The sequence below is a fragment of the Carcharodon carcharias genome, chromosome 7, assembly GCF_017639515.1.
Source record: "Carcharodon carcharias isolate sCarCar2 chromosome 7, sCarCar2.pri, whole genome shotgun sequence".
NCBI lineage: Eukaryota > Metazoa > Chordata > Chondrichthyes > Lamniformes > Lamnidae > Carcharodon > Carcharodon carcharias.
In genome coordinates this window covers 25594926-25617892 of record NC_054473.1, presented here as the reverse complement: position 1 = coordinate 25617892, position 22967 = coordinate 25594926, and the positions used below count along the sequence as shown (strand labels likewise).

Genomic DNA, 22967 nt, shown 5'->3' with positions numbered 1-22967 from the left:
TTTAAATGTTTGCTTTTTTGCCAGCAAAAATGTCCTTGCTGCAATCTCACTTCAGCTCTTATAATCACAACACACATTCTTCACTTGCAAGTTCAAGATATAGCACAAGGTTATAATAGTTTAGTTCTCCATTTTCCAATGTGGCATCTTTACAGAGCAGCCTTTTGAGGAGGCCTATTTTCTCATTATTTCATACAATCAAACATAACCTCCAGCTATGTGGTTCCAGCAAACAGTTCACAGCAGAAATATAAACTTGTCTGTTCCTTCTATAGATTCAACTGATATGTTGGATATCTTCAGTATTTTTTAGTTTTGTTTCAGCTTTCCAACATTTGCATTATTTTTATCAAGCTATGTAATGTCAATGTTGCTAGCTGGGAAAATCTTGCAGCTGATAACATGAGCTGGTGAGCAACAACACATGGTGGTGTTGGACTCTACCAACACCAACTTATGGATCTTTTGATGAAGAAATGACAGGAGCAGCAACATGAGCAGCAGAGCTGAGAGCATTAGTCCCGAAAGCTGTGTTGCCTGCCCAGTGTCAGGTTTAAGGACATCGCCTCAGGGCCAGAGAGGAACCTAGCGTGGGAGTGCAAGGATCCAGTTGTTGTGGTCAGCATGGGTACCAATAACGTAGGTAGGACTAAGAAAGAGGTTCAGCTGAGGGAGCATAAACAGCTTGGGAAAAAAATTACAAAGCAGACCAAAAAAGTAATAATCTATGGATTATTACCTGAGCCATGGGCAAATTGGCATAATGTAAATAACGTTGGAGAGTATATGCAGGGCTTAAAGATTTGTGTGGGAGAAGTTATTTCAATTCATGGGGCATTGGCACCCATACTAGGGAAGGAGGGAGACGTGATTTTGGGAAGGCCTTCACTTGAACCATGCTGGGACCAGTGTCCTGGTGAACTATATAACTAGAGTATGGGGATGGCTTTAGACTAAATAGTGGGGAGGGGTTAGTACTCATGTGAGGGGAGATTTGGAAAGTTAAAGAGAAAAGACAAGGCAGAGTACTGCACTGAAGTGGATTATCCTAACTAAAGTGTGACAGGAAGTGAGGTAGCTCTGCACCTTAATAAAAGATGAGAGGTGGTGATTAATGATCTTGGCTTGGAAGATCAAGATACAGATTCAGTTTGGGTGAAAATAAGAAATGGTAAAGGAAAGAAGTCACTGATGGGTGTGGTTTATAGGCCCCCTGACAGTAGCTACACTGTAGGACAGAGTATAAATCAAGAAATATTGGGGGTTTGTAAGAAACATACTGCAATAATTGTGAGAGATTTTAATCTTCATGTAGATTGATAGAATTGAATTGGCAAAGGTAGCCTGGAGGATGAGTTCATAGAGTGTATTTGGGACAGTTTCTTATAACAATACATTCTGGAACCAACCAGGGACCTAGTCATTTTAGACTTGGCAATGCGTATGAGACAGGATTAATTAATGATCTCATAGTAAAGGATCCTCGAGGTAAGAATAATCATAACATGATAAAATTTCACATTCAGTTTGAGGGTGAGAAATTTGGGTCTGAATCTAGCATCTTAGACTTAAATAAAGGCAATTACAAGGCTATGAAGACAGAATTGGCTAAATAATGAGAAATAGGTTAAAAGGTAAGATGAAGAAGAAGTTGTGGCAGACATTTAAGGAGATATTTCATAACTCTCAATAAAGATATATTCCATTGAGATAGAAAGTTGATACGAGAAGGATGCACCATCTGTGGCTAGCCAAGGAAGTTAAGGATGATATTAAATGGAAAGGAAGATGTTCAATGCTGCAAAGACTAGTGGTAGCCCAGAAGATTGGCCTACAATAGATGGCTGAAAGATGAATAAAGAGCAAGAAATTGGAGTATGAGAGAAAGAAGCAAGAAAATAAAAATGGACTGTAAAATCTTCTACAAGTACAGTATATAAAAGTAAGCATTGGTCCCTTAGCAGCTGAGACTGACCAATAATAATGGGGAACAAGAAAATGGCAGAGATTTTGAACAAGTATTTCATATTTGTCCGCACAGTAGAAGGCACAGAAAGCATTTCAAGAATAGTGAAAAACCAAGAGGCAAAAATGGAGCGAGGAACTTAAAGTGATCACAATCACTAGAGAAAAAGTGCTAGGAAAACTAATGGATTAAAAACTGACAAGTCCCCTGGACCTGATTACCTGCATCTTAGGGTTTTAAAGGAAGTGGCTACAATGATAGTGGATGCATTAGTTGCAATCTTCCAAAATTCACTAGATTCTGGAAAGGTCCCAGTGGATTGGAAAACCGCAAATATATCACCATTAGTAAAGAAAGGAGGGAGACAGAAAACTATAGGTCAGTTGCCTAACATTTGTCATGGGGAAAATGCTAGAATCCATTATTAAGGAGCTCGTAGCAAGATATTTAAAAAATCATAATACAAATCAGGCAGAGTCATTAATGCTTTGTGAAAGGAGAATTTGAAAAATTTATTGAAGTTCTTTGAGGATTTAAGAAGCAATATAGATAAAGGGGACGCAGTAGATGTTGTGTATTGGAATTTCCAAAAGGCATTCAATAATGTGGCACATAAGATGTTACTGCACAAGACAGGAGCTCATGATTTCGAGGATTTATTAGCATGGATAGAGGATTGGCTAACTGTCAGGAAACAGAGAGTGGGATAAAATGGTAATTTTCAGGTTGGTAAACTGTAACTAGTGGAGTGCTGCAGGGGTCAGTGCTGAGACATTAACTATTTACAACTTATGCTCATGACTTGGATGAAGGGACAGACTGTACTGTAGTCAAATTCGCTGATGATAAGTTAGGTAGGAAATCAAGTTGTGAGGAAGATACAAGAGTTTAAGGATATAGATAGCTTAAGGGAGTGGACAAAAAAACTGTTAGATGCAGAATAATGTAGGAAAGTGTGAGGTTCTTCATATTGGCAGGAAGAATATAAAAGCAGGATATTATTTAGATGGAGAGAAACTGCAGAATGTTGCAATACAGAAGGATCTGGGTGCCCTTATACACAAATCACCAAAAGTTAGTATGCAATTAATTAGGAAGACAAATGGAACGTTGCCCTTTATTGCAAGGGGAATGGAATATAAAAGTAGGGAAGTCTTGCTATAGCCTTACAGGGCATTGGTGAGAGAACTGCATACTGTTCTGGTCTCTTATACTTAACGAGATATATACTTGCATTTGAAGCAGTTCAGAGAAGGTTGATTCCTGGGATGAAGGGGTTGTGTTATGAGGAAAGTTGGGCAGGTTGGGCTTTTACTCATTGGAGTTTAGAGGAATGACAGGTGATCTTAACATATAAGATTCTGAGGGGGGTTTACAGCTACTGAAAGGATGTTTCCTCCCATGGGGAATCTAGAAATAGGGGGCACAGTTTTAAGGGGTCTCCATTTAAGATGGGGATGAGGAGGAATCGCTTCTCTCATAGGTCATTCGTACTTTGGAATTCACTTCCACAGAGAGCAGTGGATCTAGGCTGATGGGCGTTATTGAATATATTCAAGTAATCTGAGTTAGACAGATTTTTGATTGGCAAGGGAGCGGAGGGTTATGGGTGATGGACAGGAAAGTGGAGTCAAGGTCACAATCAGATCAGTCATGGTCTTATTGAATGGTGGCCAAACAGGCTTGATGGTTTATCGAATGGCCTATTTCTTCAACATCAATCTCAGCCAGGGCTCAATTAGTGTAGTGATTAAGAAAGTCTTTTCCCAACCATGGTCAGCATTTTCATACAAAGGTCCAGCAATGATCCACACAAATAAAGTGATGTTCCTTCACGGCCTTAGGAGCAGAAAGAAACCTGGTTTTATATAATTAGCATTCAAATTAGGAATCCTGTTCGAGCATGAAACGCTCTCTGTAATAAAGTTGATCTATTTCTTGTTGAAACCTGTCTGGTCCAAGAAGTCATTTACGGTAGTATAACTTTGGAATTTTACTTGAGTAATTTTTTTGAAGAAGTAAATATTACAACAATGGCTTAATATGCGTTCCATCCCATGTTACTGTTGCCTCACAATGCATTATCAAAATAAAATTTGAACCGCGAGGATACCGTATGTGTAAGAAGCACCAATGGGAAAGCTGGATGGAGGGATGTGTGTGGTGCCGGTGATGGTGATGAAACAATGAGCTGATTGGCTGCAGTTTGGGCACGCTGCTCCAGGAAGACAATATGGTTGTCAGTGGCTGGCTTCTCGTCCTGGAAGCGCTGTGAGTTTTAGAACTGGAGCATTGTGAACGTTAATTCCCATTGTGCTGGGTTCAGTTGATTATCAGGAGGCCCTTGCGTCCTTTGGAGCCGTTTATTCATCTGCAAAAGCAGATATGTTTCTGGGCGGGTTCGAGACAGCTTCTTGACTTATACAAACAGAGAGTGCTGGAAATACCTATCAGGTTTGATAGTGTCTCTGGAGAAGGAAACAGAAATAATGTTTCAGATCGTGATCTCTCATCAGAACTGGAACTGTTAGAGGTGTAACATTTAGCGGTTTTAAACAAATATTTTTGGGGTTAGATGAAAAATGAAACGTAAGGTTGATAGCATTTCCCAGTTTTGATGGAAGGTCACTGCCCTTAACTCTCCTCAGATACTGCCAGACTTGTTGAATATATTGAACATGTTCTGTTTATATTTCTGATTCCCAGCATCCGCATTTTCGTCTCTATTCTTGACTTGTTAGCTTTAATCCTTTTGAGTGAGAGGAAATCAGTGAATTCACAACTACACAGAGCCCTGATTTCTCTTTTAAGAATATTAAGCACTATAGCTTTTGTAAAATTGTGAATAAGGTTCTAAATTGGGCACGTATTAGATTCTTGGATAAACTGGGCACATAATATGTCTTATGCCATTGAGATGAAAGGCTATTGATATCAACTGTTTTCTGAAATAAATTTAGCTAAATTTGACATCTTTTGTGATTTATAACTAAGCTGGAATATGATCTCCAGCAGAATGGGTCTTCCATATTTAAAACCTTTTTTTTGGGTGGGCAACAAGCTAATCATAGTAATTTGTTTTATTTAAATTGTTTTCCACTTTGCATAGGTATGTCTTAGCCACATTTACTAATCACATGAACTGTTTACTTGTCAAAGTTGGTATCAGGACCTCTAAGGATTTTTACCCTTTTAAAAGAATAGAGTCCTGGTCAAAATTGAGCCATAATTTGCAATTAACTTTCAGCAGGGTGGCTGGATAACAATCAATGTAAAGTTTAAAAACAGAAAATGCTGGAAGAACTCAGCAGGCTTGTCAGCATGTGTAGAGAGCGAAACAGTTAATGTAGCGCATCCACATGACTCTTCTTCAGAGCAGACTCGATACGTTAACTCTGTTTCTCTCTCCACAGATGCTGTCATACCTGAGGTTTTCCAGCATTTTCTGTTTTAATTTCATACTTCCAGCATCTGCAGTATTTTGCTTTAATCGTTGTAAAGTGTTGCTCATGACAAATAGAGTTGCCCCCCCCCACCCCGGAAGAAGACATGTCAATTGTGGCCTCCTAACTGCTGCATTGCAGACATCTGTGAACGCAGCACAGAGTAAGGATCTTCCTGCTCTGTATAAATATGCTCACTTGAGCCAACCATGGAGTCCACTTTCCCTTTTGTATTTTTCTATGTAGCACATGTCAGATATTATTTGAAAGAATGTGTCGGTGATTTGTTTACAGGCTGTTGCCAGTACTCCTCCAGCCAGCTCCTACAAGGTATGTGAAAACTTTCTCCTTCTTTCTTCCATCACTATAGGAAGTTGGAGCCAGCCTTTGCTTAGCAGGTCAAGAAGCTGCCAAGTGCAAAATTGCATAAATGAATCTGTGCAACAGATATTTTTAAACAAGTGCTGAATGGTTGATTCAGGTAAGTTGTGAATATTGTTTCAAGTGAGTGTAACATTGAAGTGCATTGTGTCTTGTTAGATGTTTCTCAAATGGGAAACAATGTGCCATAGCTGTAGCTCGAGGAGGCCCAAGGAAGGTATTATTGAAGTATTTAAGATTTGTAAGCGAATAGATATATAACATCCTGTTATATTGAAAGTTGCCCCAAATGTTAGATACAAGCTCCACGGACCCAAATTTAGAAGAATAAAAATGCTTGCGTTTAGATATGCAGAGCTTTGCTCCTCCCTATCTCTGTAACCTCCTCTCGTCCTACCACCCGTTGAGATTTCTCTGTACTTCTCCAATTCTGGCTGCTTGTGCATCCTGGATTTTAATCGTCCCATTGTTGGTGATTGTGCCTGTAGCCACTGACGCTCTAAATTCTGGAATTCTCTCTTGAAATCTCTCCACCCTTCTCTCCTTTAAGACAGTCCTGAAAACCTATTTCTTTGGCAAAGCTTTTGGTCACCTATTTTACTATCCCCTTATGTGACTCGATGTTGAATCTTATTTGATAAAAACTTCATGAAGCAACTTGAAACCTTTTACCATGTTAAAGGCACTGTAAAAATGCAAATTGATGATAGTGGTGAATATGTGGAATGGACCGCCTTCAGTGGAGGAAGGGGAGAATTATTTATATATTTGAAGTAAGAGTGAAGTATTTGTTTTAGGTTCTGATCAAGTTGTTGTTTGGAGTCCTTGCTTTTCTATATTCTTGTAATTATAGTATTATGCAAATATTGCTGATTCTTTTTTCTGGATTGAGTAATTCTTGTTGTGAATGTTTTCAATTTTGGATTAGGATAGTCTTCTTTGCATAGGTGTCTGCTTTCTGTCAGGCTGTCTTTTGACAAACAAGGGATGTGGTAATTAAAGGATGAATATTGTTTATAAATGTTTTGCTATCTGTTGGCTGTTCTATCCTGCAGGATCAAATGCTGGAACAATGTCGTCAAATGCTCTTTTTATGAACTCGGCAAAGAAACGAAACAGCTCTGTTATTTATAGCGTGGAAAGGTTGCCACCAGAAAAACCAGTTTCAAGCTTTTCAGGGTTTTCAAACCGAGGTAAAAAGAACATAAACCATGACTGTGAAGGATTTCCACCAAATAAACGTCACAAAGCAGAACAAGACACAAGAACAAATGAAGATCCTTTTGGAGATAATGAAGACTTCACTGCTGATGATTTGGAGGAACTAGATATTCTAGCCTCACAAGTTTTAAGTCAGGATGTGAAACCTGTGTCCAATGCTATGAAAGCATCAGTGAGCAATTTTAATAACAGCGAATCATCAGTACTGAAAAATGACACAAATACAAAACTTGCTGCTTTGTCAACGGGATCATTAAGCAATGTAAATGCAGTAAAGGAACTTCATGGTAATGTACAGGTTTTTAATTCAAGGATTTTTAATATTGAATTCAAAGCTGATAATTTCTTCCAGTTCAAAGTGGAAGTTATTTAAATGTAAACTTTCACAGTTTATTTTGGCAAGTCATTTGACTGGGGAGGACAGGGTAAGAGAGAGCGGTGGTAGGTATCATAGCCAAAATTGATGTCCTGACCATTCACATGCACATGATCTCCAGTCCATGCTTGTATCATCAACTAAGAGATACTGAGGCTAATTTTTGTGACCCAATTGCCGAGGATCAAGCTGAGGTTACTAACCTCAGGGATTAAATCTGGAACTTGTTTGGTCTCCATGGCCTGGCCAATCCCTGCATAAACTTGTTCCTGTTAACTTTATAAAATAAGTTCATTTAGTAACAGGATCCAAGCTGGTTGGTGAAGTAGAAAGCAAGACACAGCGCTTTTCTTTGTTGGAAGAGTTTATTGACTTGTTCAGTCTCGTAGCTCTCCTCCCACACAAGCCAGTGTCACAGCTATCCTCAATTTATATCTGTTTAGAGACAATTAATACCCATCACCTATTTCTCTTAACCATGACAATGTAATTGATATTAACAAATCTTAACAATGTAATTGGTAAGACATTGACATACTTAAATGGAAATTGTAATCTGTAATAAAAAGAACTAAAGTTGTTTGCTGTGGTCATGAAATAATTAACATGCAATAACTTTTTAAGTTGACATTACTTTTTTCTCATACCTGTATAAAGTCCAAATGAGACACTACAATAATATGTGTGTGTGTGTATATATATATATATATATATATATATATATATAGTGCACCTCAGAAAAACAGTTTAGAGCACTTTACAAGGAGAAGAAATGGACATCAAAAGGATGTGAAAGACTTTGTAAGGAGGCGATTAATGCCATAGTTCAAGGAAAAGGTTTTTTTCAAGGTGGGGAGAGGGGTAACTGGACATTATGGTTCAGAAAGAGAGTTCCAGAAGTCAAGGATTTATTGGCTGGAAGATTGGTGATGTGGGAGAAGTGGTAATTCAGAGTTTGGAGAATGGAAGATAAGGACTGGGAAGTGTAGCTGGAGGATGGTGGTAAGAGGGGGGAGGATTTTGAGAATCACGCCAGTGTTCCTGAAAACAATCCAATGCAGAATGTGAATGAAATCCAAGACATGGATAAAGGTCTCAACAGCATTGTGTGAAAGTTTGGGACATAAGTGATGAACAGAGACAAACTAGGATCGATTGGATGTGGAGTAGAAAGATTAATTTAGGATTGAGGTGCACTTCTGGGGGAATTATGAATCTCTCAACCAGAATTATGTAATTGCTGATGGGAGCTGAATGAGATTGGTTAAGGTTGTTGAGCAATATTCAACTCGTGGTCTTGATGTTGGACAAGCAATCTGATCGTAGACCAACAGCCTTTTTTAAGTAGTCCTGTCAGAGAAGTAGAATTGGATGTTGCTGACAGGGCTTCTGTTTTATGGTGACCAATTCAGTCAAATTTCATTTTTATTTTATGGGATTCCAGGATTGTACCAATATTTTTAGGATTCCATTCAAAATTTGTTTATAATTGGGGCTACTTTTTTATATCTTTGAACTGGATAAGTGTAGTACTTCTCTTGATTTTCACCAGTACCTGTGAATTGCATGGCAGGATTCTGTTCATTTCATGTGAAAACTGCAAATCATTGAGGTCATTATGCTTATGTGTAAGACTTTCCCTTGTCAAACATTTTAGAGAGTTCTGGAACAAACAATGCAAAACAAATATTTCTGGAACAGTTTATTTTACTTAAAAAACCAGCACCCGATTACAAATAAGTATCTGGTAATAATGTCATACAGTAATCCCAGATTACACAAAAGCATGTACAGATCTACTCCTTTAAACTTAAGTGACTATAAGCAAAAACCTCTTGTGCAAACACCAGCAAGTGGTCAGTTCGGCAGTGACTCGACTAAGCTCTTTAATTAGCAACTGACAAACTTGCCCTCCTGACTGAAAATGAGTGCCTTTTTGGCAAATCCATTTATATATCTTTTCCAAGAGTGAGCATTGGACATAATACAGATAGGACCTTATATCCTATAAAGGTGGTTCTTAATATAAATGTCCAATTGTGTGTTGAGTTCTTTATTTAAAACTATGGAGTAAAAGCCCACCGTCATGTTCAGTTCCAGATCAATATGAGTAATGGTCTAGTGTTGTTTCCAGACCCACTCATTCACCTTGTCAGGCTTAGGAATTGCTTGCACCATTTACAGTGTCAGCAGTTCACTCCTGCCAAAGAGTTAGGAAATGATTAACAGTTATAAACAAAGAATGAGAAAGATGGAAAAAGGAGTGCAAAACAAATTTAGAAGCGAGTTCAAGAAGAGAGAGAGAAAACAAACCAGAATCGAGGTCAATGGAGATATGTGGGTCAGAAAGAGAAATAGGAAATAATGGGGAGGAAAAGATAAACGAGAGAAAACTTGGACAGAGATTGTGGGAAAGAGCATTAGGAAATGAAGATGTTGAGCAAATATGTGAGAGGTGAGGAGAGTTGTTGAGAAAGAATAGAGAAAGAGCCAATGTTTTTGGTTCGTATGGAATACTGAGAAGAAGACTAGAGGCAGAGGTGGAAATATATTGTACATGTGTATACTGTGCACGAAGCAGAAAAAATATACAAAGTTTATAGAGTATGCTTAGTTGGGGTGAACATCCCAACTTTGTAAATTCCAATTTTATTATTATGATTATCCTGTTCCTTTTTTTACACAGGGAATGGTCTCATTCAAAGTAACAATACTGATTCATTTGGATTTGAGGTTCTTCAAGAGCAGCACGAGAAGCTGAGACAACAGGTGGTGTACATTTTATTTTTCTACTAAAAGGGTTGTTGCTGAATCAAGCAGACAATTACTACTGCTGGCTTCCAGTCTTTGCATGTCATTTGCATGTTGACCGCCTACCTTAATAGGCCTATATTCAACAATATCCCACTTGCTCTTAAGTAGTTCCTAGTTATATTTATATTGTACATGCTACAAGTGATCTTGTGTCAGGGCTGTATTTGCATTGATTCATTTTTTGAGTTACTATGTAGACTCAATGCTGTATTACTTTGTGGCACAGCTAATGTACTGGAATGTTATAAACATTTAGTGATTGTTGTCAGTTCTTTATGTACTTTAATCAGTTGTGATCCTGAGGCTGGGTCAAAAAGTTTGACATGGTCTGCAGACAGGCAATCCAGATGTTTTGCAATTTTCAGACTTGTTTGAAACTTTGTTCATCTTCAGAAATTTTTTGTCTTTTTTGGATAACCAATCCAAATTGCAGCCTGAGGCTTCCTGTCTTTGTAGTGCTTTCCTTACATTCCACCACATTGTATTATGCTGTGAGCTGAGTACAATTCTATAAGGTTTCTGGTTGCTTGTCATCCATTTACTAACAAAGCTTTAGTTATGTGCTTTTTGCCTCTAGAAGGCTTTTTAAAATTTTGGTAGAGAGAAAAGGAACTTTAATATGCCAACATATTTTGAAACAATAAGCAGTTGTTGGTTGGTCTTGGGTTTCTAATAATGAGTATGAATTTTTCTCAGTGATGAGAACACCAGAAAGAAAAGTCTGAACCTCATTGATGTTGAGAGAAACATTGTAAAATATGGTTTCATTCTGGATTATGATTGGAAGCATTGTTTCTGAATTCAGTAACTTTAAAACTGTTCAATGAGTCATTACAAAATTGTTCATGGAACTTGTATCTTGCTTTGCCCTGAACTTTGGTATAATTTGATAAGACAAGACGCCTGGTGATGATGCCCATTCCTTTACCAAATTGTTTCTGTCTCAAATCTGTGTTTCTCTTGAAACATGATGAGATATGATAACCATCTAAAATTATACTGTGTCTCTTTCATTTTCTTGTAAATACAGTAACATTGCAACCTTTGTCTATTTGATATGGCTGACAAATCTATATATTTTTTAAAAAATTGTGTTTTGTCTGTCAATCTTACGATTGCTGCTACTTTTTAAAATGTAACATTTTGTTTGTGTTCTTTTTGATGTCCAGTTTACTTTTTTATTTTCTCCTTTAAATTGTGTTGGTGCAAAGGACCATAATCTTCACCTATCTGTTGGCATGCTGATTTTATTTTTTGCTCAGTCTTGTAGCATCAAATCTTTCTTTGAACTCCTTCCTGGTGACTTATGTGAGAAGCGAGAATCATGTATATCTTCTGTTAGAGAATGTGTGCATTGCCTTTGAACTATATTTTTTATTAATAGTTGATTGCATCAGGTGAGACTTGAACTTAAAATCTTGACATTTCCCAATACTGACATATCAGCACCTCGCATGCTGACAGAGCCTTGCTAGATTTGGAATATAATCTTAATATCTATATACTGTTCTTTGTTTCTACCATTGTTTGCTGCATTGAGTTTTGCTCTGCCACCCTCAAAATGACATTCCAGTTTCTTTGTCTGGTGAGCAGTTGACTCAGTATATTTGGCCACTTTTTGAGATGTGCAAGAGCTTCCAAGGTGAATCTTTTTGTGATGTGTGCCCTTGAATAGACAGCCCTTTTCTGTGTCATTCCTAATTAAAATGAAGAATTGTACATGGTGTTCCGATCCCCGTAGAGGCCAATAACTTTTAACATTTAAAAAGAAATTAATTTCCCTGCGTCTAACAGAAATAACTCAAGGACAAAATATCACGTTTTAAGACTTTTACTGTAACAACAAACTAAAATAAAAATAGATCAAACATTACTTTAACAGGCAACTAAAGAAATCGTACTTTTGCATTAGCTAACTAATGCAATTGATATACGTCTTACAACCCCTTTTGTTGTGTACCCCACTTCTGGCACGTATGTAGCATTACAGGAACAGTTCCAAAGTATCTCCCAGCTCTCCAGGCTCACTTCTCCCTGCCATGTTAGGCTGAAACTTCTAAACTCGTTCCTCTCAGTCTGGGTTTTCTGGATCCAATTTTCACCAGCAAGGCCCATCTTGGCAACTCCCTACTCCTTAAATCTCCAAGAGTCCTGACTGTCCTGTTCCCCTCTTTTGAAACAGAAAAGGAACTCTAGTTGGCATGGTGCTTGGTTGTTAACACGAAACAGTACTTTTCTGCTTCTCCACAGCAGAACCTTCTTTGTCTCTCCACTTCTTAAAAGACAGCAGACCTTTGTCTGTGGGACACTTTATAAAGGCGTTAAGACTGTCACTCGGCATTTCAATAGGTTTCTGTTTGAGTTTCTCCTCCTGATCAGGCCACAAGGGCATGTTTCTGCGCTGATCCCCTCTTTCAGAACAGTCTCTTTCAACTTGAGTTAAAGGGGACATTTTAAATCATAACTACCTTGTAAAGTCCAACATTCAGGAGATTGGGTGCATTCATCCTCTTTCTTCTTGAGTTCTCTGCCCAACAGTGTCACAGTCTCTGCCACAGGAAGCAGGTCCTGAATTCACCCCAGCCAGAACAGGGGTTGAACCCCATGGAGCTGGCATCAACTTGATCCACATCAGCCATCCAGCCAACTGAGACAACTGGCTGCCCAAGGAGTCTGAACTGCTATGCAACATGGGCAGTGATGGTCAAAGCTCCAATTTCTTTCCATTACATGGATGACCAGGAATCTCCCCACCTCTTACAGCCTGCCATTGCCACACGTTGGAAGAGTTTATAAGTTGACACTCAACCTGTTTGGCTGAGTTATGAATGCACCTTTCTTGGCCATTAAGTCCTGGAGTGGGACTTGAGCCCAGAGCTTCTGGCTCAGAGGCAGGGATGCTACCCAGTGTTACAAGACCTTCCACATTCATCCTACCTCAGATAAATGATAATATACCAAAGTACCATCAATTTAAGGTTTTTATACATTTATATACATTCAAAAATTAATCAACTTTAACAAATCTTGTGTTTACCTGTGTTTATAAGTTAATACTAAGTCTTGTGAACTTCTGAACTTGTTGAGAATTCAACTTGTTCTTTTGCATTCTAATTTTAGAACCAGAAAGATAATGAACAGTTATAAGTGACGTGAAATGTTTGAGCTTATTCATGATTTTCTATATGCATTGAAAATGAGTTTTATTAATGTAGTTTAATGAACTGCAAGAAGAACTGCAGGTTAAGAATGGTGAAATCCGAGTTTTGCGAGATTCTTTACGGCATGTGGAATCTGAATTTGACCAGCAGAAAAGACAATATCTACTTAGTGAAAAGGAGAAAACAGAAGCACAAGGTCAGAGAGAAAAGGAGCTCTCCAAAAAGGTATGAGACCAATAAGAACATGGAGCAAGAAGGATCAGTTTCTATTTAATCTTGCATAACCTCTATTTTGGAATAAAGACCAGTCAGCCCACCAACTAGATCCTTCACAGATCGACCTTGTTTAAGATTTATATGCAAATATGCACAGACTTCCTGTTTTGTGTCAGTGCCATTCTATAACTGCGAAATATGGGTGCAGCAGATTGATTTCAGTTTGCTGTATCCTTCATTCAGTGCCTGCCGAAAACTGTTTGTTTGAATTTGGAACTTGCATTGAGTTATATTGTGTCTACAGCACAGAAACAGGCCATTTGGCATTTATATTCCACACAGTCCTCCTCCCACCCCTCTTCATTTAACCCTATCAGCATTAAATATTGTGTAAGGAATTACATGATGCATTATTTTCTGCCATTACTGCCGTGTGTTGTTTCATTGCTCCTGTAAGATAATTTTATTGCAATTATTTCACTATTTTAAGAGTATTATCAGTAATTAGTGTCTAATTTCCCCTTTGTCTCTTGAATGCACTGTGTGATGTTGAATGCACTCTGTGATGTGGTGAAGGCAAATCTCTGGTTGATTTGGCCATTCTTCAGGTGCAAACCAAGGCAGTGAATATCAATAGGCTACTTGACCATGGAGACCAGCACTGAGTCATAAACTGTTTTCACCTACCCAAACATCAACATATGCACCGTCCAGGATATTGAAAGGGGACTCCTACCTTTTTACCCCTCCTACCCGGTCCAGCTTGTTTTTAATTCCCTAGCCCGGTGATCCCTGAAACTAATAGCAACAGCACCACTGAGGTCCTTTTTGAGATTGGCTAACTCAACAGAAAATGTTTTTTGCTACTTGAGTTTCACAATGACAAGTTTTTGTCTAAAACCCATGCCACCATGTTCCTTTTCAAATTGATTCATTACACATTGATTTTAACTTAATTTTCTGTCTGGGTAAAATACATTTTTAGCTAACATTTAGTGCTTTTGTGAACTTCAGGTACAATCACTGCAGTCTGAACTGCAGTTTAAAGAAGCAGAGATGAATGAATTCCGGACAAAACTCAAAAACTGTGAAAGAATGGCCAAGTCTGCAACCCTGAGTGTTGCTAAAATCAGGTATGAGGGAGGAACTAAGTGTATGTTCCAAATTTGACTCCAAGCAGCACTTGACAGTAAGAGAATTCTTATGATTTTTAATTTTCCCTTGTAGCATTTGTAATTATTTGTGTACTCTATAAAGAAATTAGTTATCTCATAACATATGCTCTAAACTTGTTTACTTTAACATCCACAAATCCTGATCAGTGGCAAAGGTTGCGGATTGAAATCAATGGTTAACTGGGTTATACCATTTTTACACAGTGGTTTGTCCAGTAAGAATGGGTAATAGAGTGCTTTTCTTCCAAAAGCAGAAAAAAATAGTTCTGGAATTATTATTTAAATCTGATTGTTATGGAGTTAACATTCTGCAACATTTATTATTTTTTTATTATTCATTTATGGGTTGTAGACTTCACTGGCTGAGCCAGTGTGTATTGCCCATCCATAGTTGCCTTTGGGAAGGTGGTGGTGAGCTGCCACCTTGAACCCGCTGCAGTCCCCGTGGTGTAGGTACACACACAGTGCTGTTAGGGAGGGAGTTTCAGGATTTTGACCCAGTGACAGTGAAGGAACGGTGATATAGTTCCAAGTCAGGATGGTGAGTGGCTTGGAAGGGGAACTTCCAGGTGGTGGTGTTCTCATGTATCTGCTGCCCTTGCCCTTCTAGGTGAAAGCAGTTGTGGCTTTGGAAGGCGCTGCCTAAGGAGCCTTGGTGAGTTTCTGCGTTGCTACTTGTGGTACATTGTTGCCACTGTTTGTCAGTGGTGGAGGGCGTGAATGTTTGTGGATGCAGTGCCAACCAAGCAGGCTGCTTTGTCCTAGATGGTGTCAAGCTTCTTGAGTGTTGTTGGAACTGCACTCATCCTGGCAAGTGGAGAGTGTTCCATCACATTCCTGACTTGTGCCTTGTAGATGGTGGACAGGCTTTGGGGAGTTGGGAGGTGAATTACTCGCTGCAGGATTCCTAGCCTCTGAGTTGCTCTTGTACAGTTCAGTTTCCATTCAACGGTAACCCCTAAAATGTTAATGATGGGGAATTCAGCGATGGTGATGCCATGGAATATTAAGAGACGATGGTTAGATTCTCTCTTATTGGAAATGGTCATTGTCTGGCACTTGTGTAGCGTGGATGTTATTTGCCATTTGTCAGCCCAAGCCTGTATATTGTCCAGGTCCTGCTGCATTTAGATATGGGCTGCTTCAGTATCTGAGGTGTTGCAAATGGTGCTGAACATTTTGCACTCATCAGTGAACATCCCCATTTCTGATCTTAGGATTTGAGGAAAGACATTGATGAAGCAGCTGAAGATGGCTGGATCTAGGACACTATCCTGAGGAACTCCTGCAGTGATGCCCTGAAACTGAAATGGTTGTCCTCCAAAAACCTCTTCCACCTTCCTTTGTGCTAGGTCCAACTCCAACCAGCAGAGAGTTTTCCCCCTGATTCTCATAGACTCCATTTTTGCTAGGGCTCCTTGATGTCACGCTCGGTCAAGTGCTGCCTTGATGTCAAGGGCAGTCACTCTCAGATCACTTGTGGAGCTCAGCTCTTTTGTCCATGTTTGAAGCAAGGCTGTAATGAGGTCAGAAGCTGAGTGACCCTGGTGGAATCCAAACTGGGTGTCAGTGAGTGGGTTAATGCAAGGCAAGTGCTGCTTGATAGCGCTGGTGATCCCCCTCCATCACTTTACTGATGATGGAGAGTAGACTGATGGGGCAGCAATTGGCCTGGTTGGATTTGTCCTGCTTTTTGTGCACAGGACATACCTGGGCAATTTTCCACATAGCCGGGTAGATGTCAGTGTTGTAGCTGTAACTGGAACAGCTTGGCTAGGGGGGTCGAAAGTTCTGGAGCACAAGCCTTCAGTGCTATTACTGGAATATTGTCAGGGCTCATAGCTTTTGCAGTATCCAGTGCCTTCAGCCGTTTCTTGATATCACATGGAGTGAATTGAATTGAGTGAATACTGGCATCTGTGATGGTGGGGACCTCCAAAGGAGGCCGATTGGATCATCCACTCGGCAGTTCTGGCTGAAGATTGTTGCGAATGCTTCACCTTTACCTTTTACACTGATGTGTTTGGCTCCTCCATCATTGAGGATGGGGATATTTGTGGAGCTGCCTCCTCCAGTGAGTTGTACAGTTGTCCACCACCATTCATGACTGGATGTGGCTGGACCGCAGAGCTTAGATCTGATCCGTTGGTTATGGAATTGCTTAGCTCTGTCTAACACTTGCTGCTTATGCTGCTTGGCATGCAGTCCTGTGTTGTAGCTTCACCATGTTGACACCTCATTTTTAGGTATGCTTGGTGCTGCTCCTGGCATGCCCTCCTGCACTCTTCATTGAGCCAGGATTGATGCCCTGGCTTGGTGGTAATAGTGGGTTGGGGAATATGCTGGGCCATGAGCTTACAGATTGTGGTTGAGTACAATTCTGCTGCTGCTTATGGTCCACAGTGCCTCATGGGTGCCCGGTCTTGAGTTGCTAGATCTGTTTGAAATCTATCCCATTTACGCTGGTGGTAGTGCTACACACCACGATGGAGTGTATCCTCAATGTGAAGATGGGTCTTTGTCTCCACTAGTACCATGCGGTGGCCATTCCTACTGATACTGTCATGGACAGATGCATCTGCGGCAGGCAGGTAGGGGAGGATGAGATCAAGTATTTTTTTCCCTCTTGTTGGTTCCCTCACCACCTGCCGCAGACCCAGTCTAGCAGCTATGTCCTTTAGGTCTCAGTCAGTAGTGATGCTACCAAGCCACTCTTGGTGATGGACCTTGAAGCCCCTACCCAGAGTATATTCTGCGCCCTTGCCACCCTCAGAGCTTACTCCAAGTGGTGATCAACATTGCGGAGCACTGATTCATCATCTGAGGGGGGCGGCAGGGCACAGGGGTGGCTCATGGTAATCAGGAGGTTTCCTTGCTCATATTTGACCTGATGCCATGAGACTTTATTGGGGCCAGAGTCGATGTTGAGGACTCCCAGGGCCACTCCATCCCGACTCCACACCACTCTGCTGCCACATCTGCTGAGTCTGGTGGTGCCTGGGACATGATCTGTGAGGTATAATTCTGTGAGTATGACTATGTCAGGTTGTTGCTTGACTAGTCTGTGATACAACTCTCCCAAGCCTCCAGGTGTTAGTAGGGAGGAATTTGCAGGCCTGAGTTTGCCATTGTCAATTCTAGTGCCTTGGTCGATGCCGGGTGGCCCATCTGGTTTCATGCCTTTTTATTTTTTGCGATTTGATACAACTGAGTGGCTTGCTAGGCCATTTCAGAGGGCGTTTAAGAGTCAACCACGTTACTGCAGATCTGGAGTCACATGTAGGCCAGGTGAGGATGGCAGATTTATTTCCTAATGGACATTGGTGAACCAGATGGGTTTTTATGACAAACAACAATGGTTTCGTGGTCATTGTTAGATTTTTATTGAATTCAAATTTCACCATCTGCCATGGTGGGATTCGAACCTGAGCCCCCAGAGCATTACCCTGGGCCTCTGGATTACCAACCAGTAACAATACACCATCACCATACCTCCCCGTCCCTCCCAATTCGGAAACATTTAATCTGGTGCAAGAGATCAATTTGTAAGTGACAATTGTAGTTTTAGGTCGGAGATGCACCACTTCTTTTGTCCGGACCTGAAAATGTCAGCTTTAGAGTTTCGAGGGCTGAATAAACATGTTCTATTTGGGAGATGAGTGAGTGGCATTTTATGAGCGGCTGGCAGTTTGCCTCCTTTCTTGTCGGGAAGTTTCCAGCTCTCTTCTGTCAGCTTGGCCAGGATAAGTACCACAAAATATTTCTTTATTTCATGGAAAAATAATTTTCACTCATTCTTTTTTCTAATTTGTTCCTTTTACATCTCTGTCACCTGGGACCAGATGCTAAAAATTGTACACTGCAACAAAATGGCAGTTGAGATTCTTGGACATATGGAAAACCCCTCAAAATTTTTTAGTTCCTAAAGATACTGGGAATCTCACAGATTGAATTTTCTCACAAATTCTTTACCCAGTTTTGTTTCTGGCGTGGGCATTTTGGTAGAGCTTTAAGTACCTGTACTTGGGACCTTTTATTTTAAACTCTTTTCTCTTCCTATAAGAGGTTAAATTCATGTGACTAAAGTGTGATTAACATTTTGCTTACTGAACTGATCTGGTAATTATGAAATGTACCAAGTTTTAATGTTTTTATCTTCATTCAAAGTGATAGTGTACTTTGTGTGTTGAACATTATAAACTAGAATAAAAGGGTATGAATTGGAGAGTGTTTGTTTTACTTTTCTATTCTTTTCCACCAGTCTGGCCTAATTTTCTTTTTAAAGGTTTATCAGATGTCTTCTGAAAATATTTATTATATCTTCTCAATAAAATTAAGTTTGTTACTTTTTATAGCTTAAGCTAAATGGTACCATACATCTTGAATGGGTTATGGTGCAAAGTTCAAATTGTTGGCAATATTTCTATTCATTCATACTTTAATCTCTGATATCTGCCTTAATATCTTAAATATTGTTGTAAAAACACAAATGTCTCTTTAGCCCTAGGAAAATTTCATCTGCATCCATAAAACCTGAAAGCAGTGCTTCCCCTCAGATTGCAAAGAATTATTTTCCTGACAAAAAGACATTTGCTGCAGAGATGTCTGCTGTACATTCTGTTTGTTTTGCTCCAGCAGCTGACCAGCTCTTAGCTGATAAGGAAGGTGAATGCTGTTTTCACACTTTGCATGTGTGTTTGTTGGGTTGTTATGTAATATTAAACTGTATTTATTATGAATGTGCGGAAAGTGTTTTATGAATGTTTGAGATAAAGTTATGAAGTTTCTCCATAAAGAGCACTTGTTTGTACAGTCAGATGTAATGGGCTAGCTGCCATGTCTGCCCTGCACCTGACTCTGGGCATCTGCAAAAGTGTATGACTTTTTAACATAGAGAACAGAATTAAAGGCCTGGAGGTATGGGTAACTGAATTAGCATGCATTGCTACACTGCTTTACATACAATGTTATATCTATGCGCCTGCTCTATCTCCCATCTTATTTTTTTTTATCGTTCATGGGATGTGGGTATCACTGGCAACGCCAACATTTATTGCCCATTCCTAATTGCCACTGAGACGACGGTGGTGAGCTGCCTTCTCGAACAGTGCTGGTAGGGTGGGAGTCCCAGGATTTTCAGCCAGCCACAATGAAGGAACAGTGATATATTTCCAAGTGAGGATGGTGAGTGACTTGGAGGGGAACTTCCAGGTTGTGGTGTTCCCATCTGTCTGCTGCCCTTAACTTTCTAGATAGTAGTGGTCGTGGGGTTGGAAGGTGTTGTCTAAGGAGGCTTGGTGAGTTCCTGCAGTGCATCTTGTGGATGGTACGGACTGCTGCCACTGTGCGTTGGTGGTGGAGAGAGTGAATGTTTGTGGATGGGTTGCCAATCAAGCAGTCTGCTTTCTCCTGGATGGTGTCGAGCTTCTTGAGTGTGGGAGCTGTACTCATCCAGGCAAGTGGAGAGAATTCCATCGCACTCCTGACTTGTGCTTTATAGATGGTGGACAGGCTTTGGGGAGACAGGAAGTGAGTTACTTGTCGCAGGATTCTTAGCCTCTGACCTGCTTTTGTAGCCATATTATGGGTATGGCTAGTCCAGTTCAGTTTCTATTCAATGGTAAACCCCAGAATGTTGATAGTGGGGGATTTATTGATGGTAATGCCATGGAAGGTCAAGGGATAATGGTTAGATTCTCCCTTGTTGGCGATGGTCATTGCCTGATGCTTGTGTGGTGCGAATGTTACTTGTCACTTGTCAGCCCAAGTCTGGATATTGTCCAGATCTTGCTATTTTTGGACATGGACTGCTACAGTATCTGAGGAGTTGTGAATGGTGCTGAACATTAAATCCCAGAGGGAAACTTGAACAACTGTTGTAACCTATATTTTCAATTGGTATGTTTGAGATGCAGCTCTGAATTCAGGAATAAAACCATCACGCCTCAAGAGGCTTTTTATATAAAACTAAATTAAACATTTATTAATTTAAAAACTAATTAAAGAAACCACACATCTACAAATTACTTCCACAATAACTTTTAAACAAATCCCCAAAGTAATCACTCCCAGGTAAATCTTCACCAAGGCAACAGTACCCATAGGCTTTAAACAGACACCAGGTAAAGCACATTTGACCGTACAAATTCAAAATGAGGTTCCTTTTAATTTGCAGACACAGTTGTAGGCTTACAGGTTGCTTAGGTCTTACATGCCTCTGACCTGCACACACAAAACTCCTTTCTGTTTATAACTAACTTTCCCTTTGAATATGAATTTTCCATTGTATCCTAGGCTTTTAATGTCACATCTTTTAACAATAACATTTTCATCACACTAATTTTATTAGTAATATAAACATATTGCTTGGCATCTTCCAGCTAGGTGCAAGATTTTACCCCCATTCTTGAATGCTTTATTCAACAAATGCAAATTTACACTTAACTTTTTTTAAACTTTCTTACGTTTATCTAATTAACATCTCAAACTACTATACATTAAAGAACCCAGACTAGCTGGCTTTAATCCAATTAAAACACAAACAGACACACACATAGACACAGACCCTACCACAATTCCAATTTAAAAATAATTTCCAATAACATTATAGACATTAATATCTCTTCATGACATGGCTGTGATTTAATAAATTGATGTCAGGCTGAGGAAATGAATTAAGTGAAGTGTGGCGGGCATTGTTGATGGAGCCTATACTCTTTGTAATCAATAAAGTATTTGGATCCAACAACACAACAAAAGTTGCAGATGTTAATCAGGAGAGGGAGGACATTTGAGTTGTTAGAGCATGGAATAATTGAGGCAGATGTTATTGGTGTGTTGAGACCATAAGCGATTTGAACACTAGGATGATAATTTGTTTGGAGGTGTGGGGAACTGGAAGCAAATATAGGCCTTTGAGCATGGGGTAATGAGCTAAGTGGGATTTGGGTGGTGTTTAGAAAAGGCAGCTGAGTTTAGGGTAATCTGCAGTTTATGCAAGGTTAGAATGGGAGGCTGTGAAGGAGATCATTGAAATAGCTTGGCCTAGAGGTGAGAAAAGGCATTCATAAGGATTTCAGTTTCAGATGGGATGAGGCAGGGTCAGATGTGCGTGATGTTATGGAACTATTAATTAATGTTCAACTTTTAACTCTTGCACTTACAGACACAAGGGATTTAAAAGAGTTACACATTGCCAGGAGGGAAATGCCTAAACAAAGTCCCTCACTTAATTCCATTCAGGGAAAATTCTCTCACAACAGACAATCCGAAGGTAAGCTATATTTATATTTGATGTATTTTTGAGATTATACATGGATGTGACTTAGCAGAATGTGAGGCTTCTTGATTAGCCAATATTCCTGTAGGTAATGGGCTTGGTCATGCAGTTCTCATAACATTAAAAACATTGGTACCAGTCCTATTTGGTAATATGACTTTGATATTTAATCTGTAATCGTTTTCTAGGCATGTTTGTTTTTATCTGCTCTAGCATTAATCCTGCATTAAAGAGTAAAAGAGAAAATTGGAATTGGTGTTGAGGATTAAATGTTCTTTTGTAGTTCAATTCAGGTGGTGCTTGTTTTAGCATGGCAAAATTCAAGTAAAGCTTCTGATTAGTGGGAAAATTAAATATCTGATTAATTTACCAGGCAAAGGATTTTTAGGGAGCTTTGTGTAAATGCTTGGCAATGAAAAGTTGCTTACTGCATTTAACGAACAGATAACTAAGGTAACGTTATTGCACTTTTCAAATTTCTTCAATCTCCAAGTGTTGGATAGAATTCCTAGATGCCAGTCAGTCATCACTGTTTGGACTCTATAGGTTTCTGAAGCTGTGGAGACATTGCCACCCTTTGGGGAACTGGAGCTACTCCACTAGTCACTGAGGAAACCTCTTAAAAACGCACATATTAGGTAGGTTCCTGTAGTTACTTGAGTAGCAGCAATTGCTCCTCATAGGTTGTAAAGCCAGTCCTATTATGGGGATTGTGAGAACTCTATATATGGTGTGTTGACTTGTAAAGCCAGTCCTATTATGGGGATTGTGAGAACTCTATATATGGTGTGTTGACTTGTAAAGCCAGTCCTATTATGGGGATTGTGAGAACTCCATATATGGTGTGTTGACTATTTAGTTTCTGGAATCTCATTTTCCTGTGGCCTTTTAAAGATGAGCATGTGTTCTGAAAAAAGACCTCACTATGGATGGCA

General features: G+C 39.6%; 1 protein-coding gene across 2 annotated transcripts in view; it reads left to right on the top strand.

The window, feature by feature from the left end:
* Positions 1-4100: 4100 nt before the first annotated feature.
* LOC121280199 (ATR interacting protein) overlaps positions 4101-22967 on the top strand; it is a 39363-nt gene continuing 20496 nt past the window's right edge. For both annotated transcript variants that reach the window (XM_041191939.1, XM_041191941.1), the window contains exons 1-8: positions 4101-4237; positions 5780-5890; positions 6846-7298; positions 10074-10156; positions 13417-13587; positions 14593-14711; positions 19255-19418; positions 21919-22026. In XM_041191939.1, coding sequence (XP_041047873.1) covers positions 5878-5890; positions 6846-7298; positions 10074-10156; positions 13417-13587; positions 14593-14711; positions 19255-19418; positions 21919-22026 — 1111 coding nt within the window. In that variant the 5' untranslated portion in view covers positions 4101-4237; positions 5780-5877. The remainder of the gene's footprint in view (positions 4238-5779; positions 5891-6845; positions 7299-10073; positions 10157-13416; positions 13588-14592; positions 14712-19254; positions 19419-21918; positions 22027-22967) is intronic.